We start from the raw sequence: 12,505 nt of genomic DNA on the forward strand, positions 1-12,505 counted from the left end.
TAGTGCCTTGAGATAATCAGATAAATTCTTATTTTGATATTTAGAGTGATTGTGGTAATTGATGTGTACACGTGAAACCAACCTTACATTCTGGAGAGTAAACTCAATGGTCATAATACATTAGCCATTTTATATATTGCTTGATAAGATTAGTTAATAAGTTAATAAATTTTTGTGTCTAGGTTAATGTTTATTGGTTTATAACATTCCTTTCTGGTAATGTCTGAGAGGTTTGGGGGGTTAGGGTTATTTATATTAGTCTCAAAAAATGAGTTGAAATATCATTCACCTTCTTGTTTCTGAAAAACTTATGTGCAGTATTTTTCCTTAAAATTTTCATTTAATTTATTAGTAAAATGGTCTGAGCTTCTGTTTGATAATGAATTAACATAATAATTATAGAGCTACTCACATTTTTATTATTTCATCATGTACCACTTTTTATAAATAAACTGAGTTTTGCAGGGAGCTCATCTATTTCACTTGTTGAATTTATTATCATAAGTTGTTAATGACATTCATCATTATAATTAAAAATCTATATAATTATAAATCCTGCATTAGTCCTAATATTGGCAATGTGTTTTTTCTTTGCCTTCATCAGTCTTCTAGAACTCAACCCATTTTAATAACCTTTTATAAAAATCCCACATTTTAGAATTTTACATTTTCTCTAATTTTATTTTCTCTTTCATTGATTTTGGCTAATAGATCAAGAATTTCCTCCCTTTAACTTTAATTCAATATTTTTCTAATGTTAGAGTGGAGATTTAAAACATTGATTTTAAACTGTTTATAATATAAGGAATTAAAGCTATAAATTCTACTATATGACTTATAAGTAGTAACCCACAATTTTCAATATGACATTGTTCAGTTGTTTTTTTGGATAAGTATGTATTCTGAGTTCTATTCAACCACTGGCTTAGAAGGAACTGCTTACTTTTCAAATATTCATGTTGTTACATGACATTGAGTTGGCTGAGACTCCTGTAGACTCAATGAGTGAGCGATATCCACAATGTCTTACAGTCAACAGCCCTGTTCCATTCCTATAGACTCATCTCAGTGTCCGCTCTTATGGAGTCAATCCATCTCATATTTGGTCTTCCTCTTTTCCTGTTGCCTTCTATTTTCCCCAGCATTATTCCCCCTTTCCAAAAAACCCTGCCTTCTCACAATGTGCCTGGAGGAGGACAGCCTCAGTTTTGTCATTTTTGCCTCTAGCTGTGTTTCAAACTTAATTTGCTGTAGGACTCACTTGATTGTCTTTCTGACAGCCCAAGGTATCTCTAAGAGTTTGCCCCCAATGCCAAATTTCAAGTGAATCATTTTTCTTCTATCAACCTTCTTCACTGTCCAGTTTCTCTCTAATTCTGTTATTGATTTCTAAGTCAATTTCTTGGTCATCAGACAATATAAACTAGAGATTGTACAAGGAATTAATGGACCATATCTACGTAATACTTGTAAATCTCAAATTTAATGCTATTGTTTCATAAACCTGAAATACGTAATCTTTCAGAGCATTTAGAACAGAGTAGTTCATAATCATGGTTGTATATAAATTTTCTTCAGCAATGTATAATTATATGTTGGTTGGATAGAAAACTAGAGATTCAGAAATAGTGGGGCAAATAATTTTAATGCATGTCCTCAGATTTAAAAAAACAACAACATAAGACCAGGTAATTAGTCCAAACACCCTAATTTTATTCAATTATTTCATTCAAGATTTTTAAGGACTGCTAAATTTTAAAATTTTTCAGATATTGTGGCCCTGGCTGGTTTAGCTCAGTAGATTAAGCACCGGCCTACAGACTAAATAACCGTGGTTCGATTCCCAGTCAGGGCACATGCCTGGGTTGCAGGCCAGTTCCCAGGAGGGGACCCACAAGAAGCAACCATACATTGATATTTCTCTCTCCCTCTCTCTTTCCCTTCCCCTCTAAAAATAAATAAAAAATATTTTTAAAAAATTTAAAAAATATGTCAGATATTGTGCTGAGGACTAGAGCTTTTATGTAGTTATCAAAATACTTTGTAAAAATGCAATTCATTATTTATATTTATGTCAAAATAAGTAAAACACTGTGTAAGCATGTGTTTGTTTTTGTGTGTGTGTAAGACCAACAATGATTCTATTTTATATTGGAAAAATGTAGAATAATATTTCTCTAATAAATTATAATATTTGCATCCATACAAAAAGTAGACTATGAAACTAACTTTGTGGAGATAAATATGTTTAAATATAGTAATAAAACAAAGGGAAATACAATTTGAGTATACTCTGAACCATAATTTTACTTCTCAGATTTTATAGAGAACAAAAGAAAAATTGAAATTAATGTCAATATTGTGTTACATACTGACTCACTCAAACACATAAACACATTCATATACACTCAGACGCCATTGAATGATCTGGATTTAGTTAGTTCTGAAAATATTTTGAGAATCTGGTGTGACTTACACATAATGTTTTCAAAGTGCTGTCTTAATTAAAATTCAATTGGAAGGACATTGGGAGCCTGAGGTGGGGAAATGAATTCAATCATGGCTTCAAAATTTAGAAAATGTCTTTCAGGTATGAAAAGTTAATAAGGTTTTTTTAATACTCTATTCTTGTTGTTTTAGCTATGTTGAAGTTTGTTCTAAAGACAAACACAAACATAGTCTCATCTCTGAGACCAAATAATATTACATAATGATAGAAATTTGAGCATGCAAAGTATTTCTCTGATTGGTGGTGGCAAGGGTTTAGGCATAATAATGATCATTAATAGAGTGATTTTTGTATAAATTAATTAAAACCTTTCCCTTTTATTTTAACAGCCAAAAAGTAAACTTTGGGGCACACGATAATTATATTCCAGGTAGGAAATAGTTCAATATACATATTTTTAAAAATATCGATGATTAATTTTAGGCATAAGCAATTATCCTCTACTCAAAGTGTGACTAAAGCAATAGCTATAATGGAATATTATTAAAAATCAACATTTTATTTTCCAAGGTGCTTTTTTCCTGGGCTCAGTGAATATTTTCTAAATATATTTTGGTTCTAAATCCAAAGAAGATTAAGCACATATGTATAGAACCATGAAGGTGGACATTGACATGTTAATAATCACTCAATCACATAATCTTACAATTAAAAGCAGTGTAAAAAGTGAATATACAACTTCTCATCCACGTTAGAAATGTCTTCTATTATATTTCATTATTTTATCAGGGTTTGAATTGGCCAAAAAAATTCACTGCTTGACAAGGCCAGGCAAACTTGTATTGGAAGGCTTCATACATCAAGTAATTTTCCCTCGTATACTGATGTTAAATACGCCTTTCATTCTCTGTATTTTCTCATTGCTCTTGCTCCTCTCTAGAAGATTCACAGGCCCTGGCTGGCGTAGCTCAGTGGATTGAGCGCGGGCCTGTGAACCAGACGATCACGGTTCGATTCCCAGTCAGGGCACATGCCTGGGTTGCAAACCGGTTCCTTGCAGGCTAACTACCAGCAGGGGATGCACAAAAGGCAACCATACATTGATGTTTCTCTCCCTCTCTCCTTCCCCTCTAAAAATAAATAAATAAATAAAATCTTTAAAAAAAAAGAAGATTCACAGGATGAGGTTATTTTCACTTACGCACAGTATTACCACACACATTCAAACACAGTACAGGTACCTCTCTCACTTGTCCCATTGGTAAGCTGAGTGTCTTTATTTCCACTATAGTTTGCAGGTAACTTTAGACTCCCAGTCACAGTTCTGTAGGTACTCTTTATTTGTCAGTTTCTTGTGTGCCACCTCCAACAATGCAGTTCTTAGGTACATGACATCTATACTTTTGTAGCTTGGAAACTGATTATAAACTAAGGAGATATAAAGTAGCAGTTTTTAATCTTTTTTATATTGTGACCCACATAAACATTACTACAATTCTGCCACAGGCCAAAACCGTATTTTTTGCCTATCTTACAAAAAAAGGTATAATTTTGATTCATTCAAACCTGACAGCTGCTGTTGTGTTGGCTCTTGTCATTTTTTAATTGACAATCTAAAGGAAAAGAGGACAGTGCCCCTGGCTAAATATTCAGATTGTGCATGTTTTAACATGTCTTGCAGCACGCCTGCTGCCTGCTACGGCTCACTGGTTGAAAATCACTGATCTAAAACATTAGCATTGAGAGTCAATCCTATATTTCCTGAACACTTTATAACAGGCACTGTACTAACTACTTTGAAGGCTTCAGAAGTCGTTACCATGTTTTCTGTTCTCAGTATAACTGTATTCTAACCAAAAGAGTATAAAACAAAAATCTAGACTAGATTAGATAGAAAGACTAAAAGGAAGCAGTAAAATGGTTTATTTCCATTTATTTTACAAACTATATTAGTTTTACTATCACCACTTCATATAGTTTTCTATAAAGGTGGGAAGAATAGAAAAATCAATTTTTGTTTTCTCATAGTAATAGTAGAGAATTTCAAACATTGCCAAGTAAATGAAGACAAAATTTTAATCACTTGTTTATTTATTTACATGAAATATAATACCTACCTGCCTTATTAGTTTTTATGAAATACTACTTACTCTAAAGTGTGTGTTTAATGTTTTCTTATTTTAGTCAGTGAATTAAGCAAAAAATCATGGAATCAACAACACTTTTCCCTAGAATTTCCCAAACCACAGCGGCCAGGAAGAAAAATAAGATCAAGACCTTCCCAATTACAGGATAATACAGTTTCTGTGAGTATTAAGATCATACAATTTTCCTAGTTATAAACCTGTAAAATCACATATAGTTATATGTCATAATAGATCATCACTGACCAATGAGATTTGTGCGATGATGGAAATACTTTAATTCTTCACATGCCAATGTACCTACTGAACACAGAATGGGGCGAGTGTTAGTAAGGAATTGAGTTTTATATTTCAATTCAATTTAATTCACATGTGGCTCTTAAATGTCACATGAAACAGTAAAGTTAAAGGTAACTCAAATTCTACTACTTGCAGAGAGTGAATGCATTTTATTTGCATTTCACTGTATAAAAATTTCTTCTTTATTTCACATTAACTATTTGCTCAGTAAACCTACAATAAAGAAAATATGTACCCAAAAGCACAGAAATCTGTAGACCTGAATGCCATAGTCAGTATAAACATTTGAAAAATATTCCCCAGCTGGAGAAATCCCCTCGTCTGAGTCATTATACTTCCATGAAGTTTCAATGCCTCCTCATTTCCTGTCATTTAGAATTCAGGATTCTGAATTTGGAAGATAAATATTTCCCAAGGTTTCTGAAGTCACTGTGGAATATAAAAATGTTGAAAGAAAAGTTTTCACAAGATAGATGTATCATCGACTCTTGTTTATTTTAGGAAATGTATCCAATCTATACGGATCCAGGTTTCTTCTGCCTCCTCGTATTTCCTTTTCTTCCTTGTTCAATTTATTTTCCCACTATTTGTTAACATTCCTTCCAAAATTTCCTATTTTTTGCAATTAAGTTTTTGCAACTATTCGGTCACAAGTTGAAAACAAAATGCACCATTCTAGACAAATTAATGTGCACTGAATGTTACTGTTTTCATTGTTGCAGTCTCATAAGGGATGATAATTTATATCTTGCTATGCAGGATGATTTTCAGGCTTTTACTTTTAACCGCCATTAGCACTGTAAGTTCCAGAGACCTCGAATGGATCAACAGAGACCAGGATCTGCCTGAACAGAAAACTATTAGATATTAGAAAATAGTTAGTTTCCAAGTTAGTCTCAGAATGGAGACTAGGCAAGATGTTTCAATAATTCAAAACACAGAGTCAAAAAAAAAAGCCTTTTCCAGCTTGTGAAGAGAGTTTCTGCTATGTCGTTAGTAAGTGAATGTCTGTATCAATTTTATACACAATAATGAAGGAGTTATGAAAATACTCTAAATTGAAGTTAGATCTAAAATTAGACATATCTAGCAATTAGTTCAAAAAGAATAAAATTGAAAAAGCAAAAATTAAAATCTGCAATTTATTTGCTATTTATTAAAATCTAAAATATTTTCATTATTGAAGTTAAAATGTATTTTGGTATCTGGTAACAAAGGCTGTGTAACTCATACACATTACTTATCATTGTTCTAACCAATATTTCAGAAATATGATGAAGATCAATTATCGGGAGGTTCTAGACGCCCTTTATGGATGCACCGGTCTTTAATGATGATTTCCGAAAGACCATCAGTTTATTTAGCTGCCAGGAGACAGCCTCCATATAAAGCAACTCATCGCCCCAGTGTAGAGAAACCTTCACCCACAGCAATAGGTAAGAGAGATAAAGAAGACAAGAAGGACAAATTAGATTTGGTAGCTGAATCCACAGTCTCACGAGAGTCAAAAAAATCTACGAAAGATTCCAAGAAAGAGCAGGCTTTAGAAACAGAAACAAAAGGCAAAAAACCAGACAGTGCAAAAACAGATGACAAAAAGGATAAGAGAAGTTCAAAAAAGAGCAAGGGCGCAGTTACAGAACCAGAAGGCGAGAAAGGAGACACAAAAAAAGACTCAAAAAAATCTAAGAGAGGCTCAAAGAAGGACAAGGGGTCTGGTTCAGAATCAGAAGGTGAGAAAGGAGACTCAAAAAAAGACTCAAAAAAACCTAAGAGAGGCTCAAAGAAGGACAAGGGGTCTGGTTCAGAATCAGAAGGTGAGAAAGGAGACACAAAAAAAGACGCAAAAAAACCTAAGAAAGGTATAAAGAAGGACAAGGGATCTGGTTCAGAATCAGAAGAGGTAAAAGGAGATGCAAGGAAAGACTCAAAAAAAGATAAAGGTTCAAAGAGAAGCAAGAGGCCAACTGCAGAATCTGGAGATGCAACAAAAGATGCAAAAGAGGATAAAGATGAGAAAAAAGATACAACAAAATCCAGTGAAAAAGGTGATGAATCAAAGGGCAAGAAAGATGCCAAGAAAGGTGTCAAGAAAGATGCCAAAGCAGACACTGACCCAGAATCTGCTGATGCGAAGAAGGATGCAAAAAAAGATGCCAAGAAGGAATCAAAGAAGGAATCAAAGAAGGAATCAAAGAAGGGCAAGTAGGCATTGGACAATGATTCAAAAGCATATTTGCTGAAAAAGCTTTAAGAGTCTGAAACTGAATCTATGAGTGAAGAGGGTGGGTTCAAATATTTAATCAAATACTTTAAGAAATGAGACAAAGAACAATACAAAGAAAGACAGAAAATCTTCATAAAAATATAAGAAAGATGTTAAGAAAAATTAACAGATTCATTGAAGGATTTGAAGCATACTTATGATAAATTTGGAGATATAAAGGATTGAATGAAAGATTCCTAGAAGAATTAAAATAATATTCATGTAGGATGTAGAAGCTAATGATACCAAATCTGTAAATATGAAAAAAATTGATGAAGGTTTTGTTATAATTCAAGAAGGTAGATGTGGAATCCATTGTCTCAAGCAATTTGAAGTCACAGCCACAGATTTAAATATAAAACCATAGGGGTCACAAGAAGAAGTCAAACAAATTTCAGAAAGTCTACTTTGAAATAAATATAAATTCAAATTAAAGGTACCATTCTTCAAAAAAATAAAAGAAGAGAATATTGTTACTTTCTTGGGAAACTATACCACCATCTCTGAAGTGTAAATAGCTACAACCAGGTTCATGCATAGTGAATGTTCCATTTCCAGCCAGGTTAAACACAGTTGGTAAGTTAGTTTTATTTTATTTTAAGCCAAAATGAATTAAATGATTGAATTAATTTATAGGTTTAAGTTGACACCATTTTAATAAAATCTCTGTAATCTGCTGATTAGGTTTTGGCTAGAATTTTATCAAGTTTAAACTTTCTCATCCTAAGAAAAATTTAAAGAATTTGGAGAAAACACCACATAAATGAAAATTAATAAAAAGGTTAAGGGAAGTAGAATTATTTTTCATGAGGAAAAAGAGACTGCCTGATGGTATGTTATAACTTTAACAATTATTTATTATAAGTGTTTTTTTCTTTTAAATAGAAAATGGTGTCTAACTTATCTCCATTTCATTACTGTCCAAAACACTAACCTGAGTAGTTATATGAAGTAGGTTCCTGATAAATTGCTAAATACATGCAGAAAACCAAATTAAGCAGCATTCAGAGTCTAACACAGTGAGGTATCTACATATTATTTATATAGGAAAACAACTTTGTATTTTCATAACTATATTAAATGTTCTTGTGACCATAAGTCCAATTAATGTGGAAGAATTCAGCATAATAAAAAAATGCAAACCCTTGAACTTCCCAATGAATGACAATTAAATCTCTTCCAATCTAAAACATTCTCTTAGATAAACTTGACATCATTGCAGAATGTTCTAAGCGATTTTCTTCCTCCTTTATCTTGACACCATAAAATGTAGATGCAAGAGAAATCTTGATAATAAAGGAAGAAGCTTCCAGCCCACATGCTCTCAAGAACAAGCTTTCTGTAAAATGAGAGGCAAAATTGCTTTGCCTGCTATTTAAACATTGGCTGCTGTCCATCTACATCACCTACCTAAGGATTAATGGTCCTTGTATCTCATGGTTTTCCAGGAGGCCCTACCTTGCTTACTGGGTCAGTCATAAGAGCTGTAACGCCAGATCAAATCCTGCCCCATAGTTCTCCTTGCCCCTTTTCAGGAGACTCCTCGTTCTCCATTTGCTTATAAAATTTCTTGTTCAGATTTTTAAACTTTTCTGAAAATGTTAGTACCTCTCGGAAGAGTTAGGGAATCATTTTAAATCTTTCCTTTTTCAAAAAAAAACCCTCTTAAGATTCTTCTCTTACATGATATTCAAAAGTCATGTTTTAGATTCAAATTTAACTCAGTGAAAATTTTTTTTCTGCCTTGACCATTCTACTGAAGTGCACCAAAGTCACCAAGAATGCCCATGTAGCCAATTCCAGTAGCAGTCTTTTTATTCTAGTCCCTTTTCTCTGTATGTATTTTTTAAGCTATTCCACCCATTCTCATCCCTTTATACCCCATTCTTATGCTGTTGAATTCTATATTCTATATGTTAAAGCCAGCACTGACTAATCCACTCTGCTCTAAATTCATATGTCAAGATTTTAAATTAAAGCAACTACTTGACTATCTTCCAGGCATCTCAAAATTAACATGTCACAAAGAAAGACACCCATCCACCTAAACCTGGTTGCCCCCAAGTTTTTACCAGCTCACTAACTGAAACTAACAACTAACCTGTGACTCAATCCAAAATTGGTGGGTCATTCATAATTATTTTTTCTTTATTCTGCTTGTCTTTCAGTAAGTTCTGTCTGATTACCTCCAAAATATTTAAAATATTTTATTTACTCTGTACCTACCACTTCCACACTAGAAGTCCAATCAGCCATTATAACTTACTTGGAAACCCAAAAAGCACCTTAAGTGTAGTTTATGAGGTATGTTTATGGGATAGATTGGAGAGATGGTTTCACAGGTGTATACTTATCTCAAAATCAAGTAATCAATTATATATGTTATATATATATATATATATATATATATATATAATATATGTTATATATATGCCATATATATCTTTTGGTATGTAAAAATACACAAATGTATATACGCACATACATACATACATATATTGGGTTGGCCAAAGAGTTCTATTTTTTCTTTCATAAGATGGCTCTACTAGCGCTTACTTGTCTTCATCCAAAACAATTTTTTTAGATTGTATTATGACAATTGTCATATCAGCATACATTTTTAAAAACTTATCAAAATTGGTGAATTTTTGTGTAGCCATTTTAATATTGAAGATGGAAGAAAATGCACAAAATTTTTGGCATATTATGATTTATTATTTCAAGAAAGGTAAGAACACACAAAAAAGATTTGCACAGTGTATGGAGAAGGTGCTGTGACTGATTGGATGTGTGAAAGTGGTTTGAGAAGTTTCGTGATGGAGATTTCTCACTGGATGATGCTCCGTAGTAGGATACACCAGTTGAAAAGATAGTGATCACATCGAGACATAGTTGAGAACCATCACTGTTACATGTGGTGTGACACAGATAGCTGACATAGTCAAAATTTTCAAATCAATGAAGTTATCGGTGAAAATGAACAATGTGTCTATTTTATGGAAAAAGCCATACAGATTTTTTTGCCAATTCAATATATACATGCATACATACATGCACACATATATAGGCATGCATACATACATATCATGCAAAAGAAACCCCCAAACTGTCTCTTACAGTGGCTGTACAATTTTGCATTCACCAACAATGACTTTCCATTGCTCTACACCCTCCCCAGCATCTGGTGGTATCAGCATTTTGGATATTGACCTTTCTAACAGGAGTGTAGTGTGCCTTTGGTGTTATATCTAAAAAGTCATCAGCAAACCCCAGGTCACCTAGATATGCTTCTATGTTCTCTTCTATGAGTTTCATACTTTTACACTTTATATTTAGGTCTGTGATCCATTTTGACTCAGACATATTTTACTGCCTAATCTCTGTTCATTTCCCTGTTTCCCAGCTTCTTCTGATCTCTAACATGCTTTAGTCTTCTATGCAACTTATACAACCATCTGTCTGCCTGAATGTCTGCCTGTGTGTCTATCTATCTATCTAATCTCTAGTCTAATTTATCTCCATATACCTATCTATGTAATTTAAATCATTATCATACATTGCCTGTTTCCCCATAAGAATAAAATCTCTATCAGGAAAACAATATTATGTGACTTATTTATTGCTGAATTTTCAATATACAGAACTATTTCAAATATGTGGTATATATATATATATATATATATTGATCACATGTCAGGTAAATAAATAAATACAATTTGGAGTACTTGGTGGAAAAATGACTTATGTGGAGTAAGCCTCTCCAATACCCCAAACTGAAATATTCCAGTCTTAACAAAGACAAACTGAAATAATTATCAATGTCCTTTTAGAAAAGAGAAAGTTCCAAAAGAGTAATTTTGAGACTTACTGGCAATTTGGAAAATAGGATATAGTATTCTCTTATTTTAGTGTGATGAAATATGGGAATTTATAAACTATATAGTGATTTTAAAATTGTATCTAAGCAGGCTGGCAGAACTTTTGTCCCTGACTAACCATGTTTTTTTAAAATTACTATTATTATTTTAATCCCCACCTGAGGATATTTTTTAATATTAGCTTAGAGAAAAAGGAAGGTAGGTCAAGAGAGTGAGACAGAGAGGGAGATATGTTGCATCCTGTAGGCATACTGAACCCAGGGATCAAATATGCAACCTAGGTATGTGCCCTGACTGGGAATCGAACCTGCAACCTTTTGGTTTATGGGACAATGCCCCAACCAATTGAGCCACCCAGCCAGGGTCAATGATGTTTATTTTAAACTAATTAATTAATTAAATAATTGAATCAATTAAAACAATTAATTAATTGTCATTGCATAGAGATATACATTTATTTTTATAAATGTAGTATTGAATTATTGCATAAAATATAAAATTATTATTGAATCATATAGGGTTTTAATAAAACCATGTTATAATTTCTATTATAGAATTATTACTGTAAATATATAATTTATTGATATATATTTATTTTATTATTATTGCATAGAAAAATGACTACTGAAAATTCCAATATTCCTAAACATGGCACAAAGAATTATGCTCTTTATTACAGTGAGAGCATTGATTTCTACATGTTATGTGCCCTGCTCTCTTTAGAAAAGTTATGTATTTTTCAGATTTTTATACAATTTGATAAATGATATTTTTATACTATCCACACTTGTAATAGCATTTGACAAATACAGAAATATACAAAAAAGGGTCAATTTACCCCTTTGCTCCACTCCCAACCCCAATTGACAATTCATATATTAAAAAAATAACTTTCCAATCTTTGCCAACTTGATTTCCTGTCATATTATTAAATTGTAAAAAAGTATTTATTGAAGATTTGCCTTTTTTTGAGGAGGGGGGAAATTATAGAGGGCAAAATTATTCTTTGACCATAAAGTACGTTTTCTTTCTTTGATTTGAAATTCCTTTATCTTTAGAATGTGGTATTGAACTAGATGCTATAAAAGTGAAGTTGGTGGGCCAAGGGATATGAAAGGGAAAGACTATTAAAAAATGAGTATTCTCCTGAACCTCTCTACCTTAAGATATTCTCAGATTGTTTCCTCACCTACCCAGAGACACTTCGTTTGTTTGTATGTTTTTTAACATCGGAAAGGACAAAAAGATCACAGAGTACTACCCATAAGGCTCTACTTTTGCAATTCCTGTTTAACAAACAATGATATGGCCCTATTTTATTTGACAAGCTTCCTCTCAAAGTAACTATACTCCATCTCAAATAGTTAGCTCAACAGGGAAGTTATATTATCTGGCCTATTACCTTTCTATTTACAGACTGGCTAAGTAATCCTTTTTTAAGATTTCTCACTAATTATAGATTTTATCT

General features: G+C 32.5%; 1 protein-coding gene across 1 annotated transcript; it reads left to right on the plus strand.

The window, feature by feature from the left end:
• The first annotated feature begins 2,579 nt into the window (after positions 1-2,579).
• On the plus strand, positions 2,580-7,102 carry CYLC2 (cylicin 2). The gene is made up of 4 exons (XM_037036150.1): positions 2,580-2,590; positions 2,839-2,879; positions 4,634-4,755; positions 6,161-7,102. The coding sequence occupies exons 1-4, from the start codon at positions 2,580-2,582 to the stop codon at positions 7,100-7,102; spliced, it is 1,116 nt and encodes a 371-aa protein (XP_036892045.1).
• The last annotated feature ends 5,403 nt before the right edge of the window (positions 7,103-12,505 follow it).

Source organism: Sturnira hondurensis, unplaced genomic scaffold, assembly GCF_014824575.4.
Source record: "Sturnira hondurensis isolate 20B ecotype Veracruz unplaced genomic scaffold, ASM1482457v3 Scaffold0022566, whole genome shotgun sequence".
Classification (NCBI taxonomy): Eukaryota; Metazoa; Chordata; class Mammalia; order Chiroptera; family Phyllostomidae; genus Sturnira; species Sturnira hondurensis.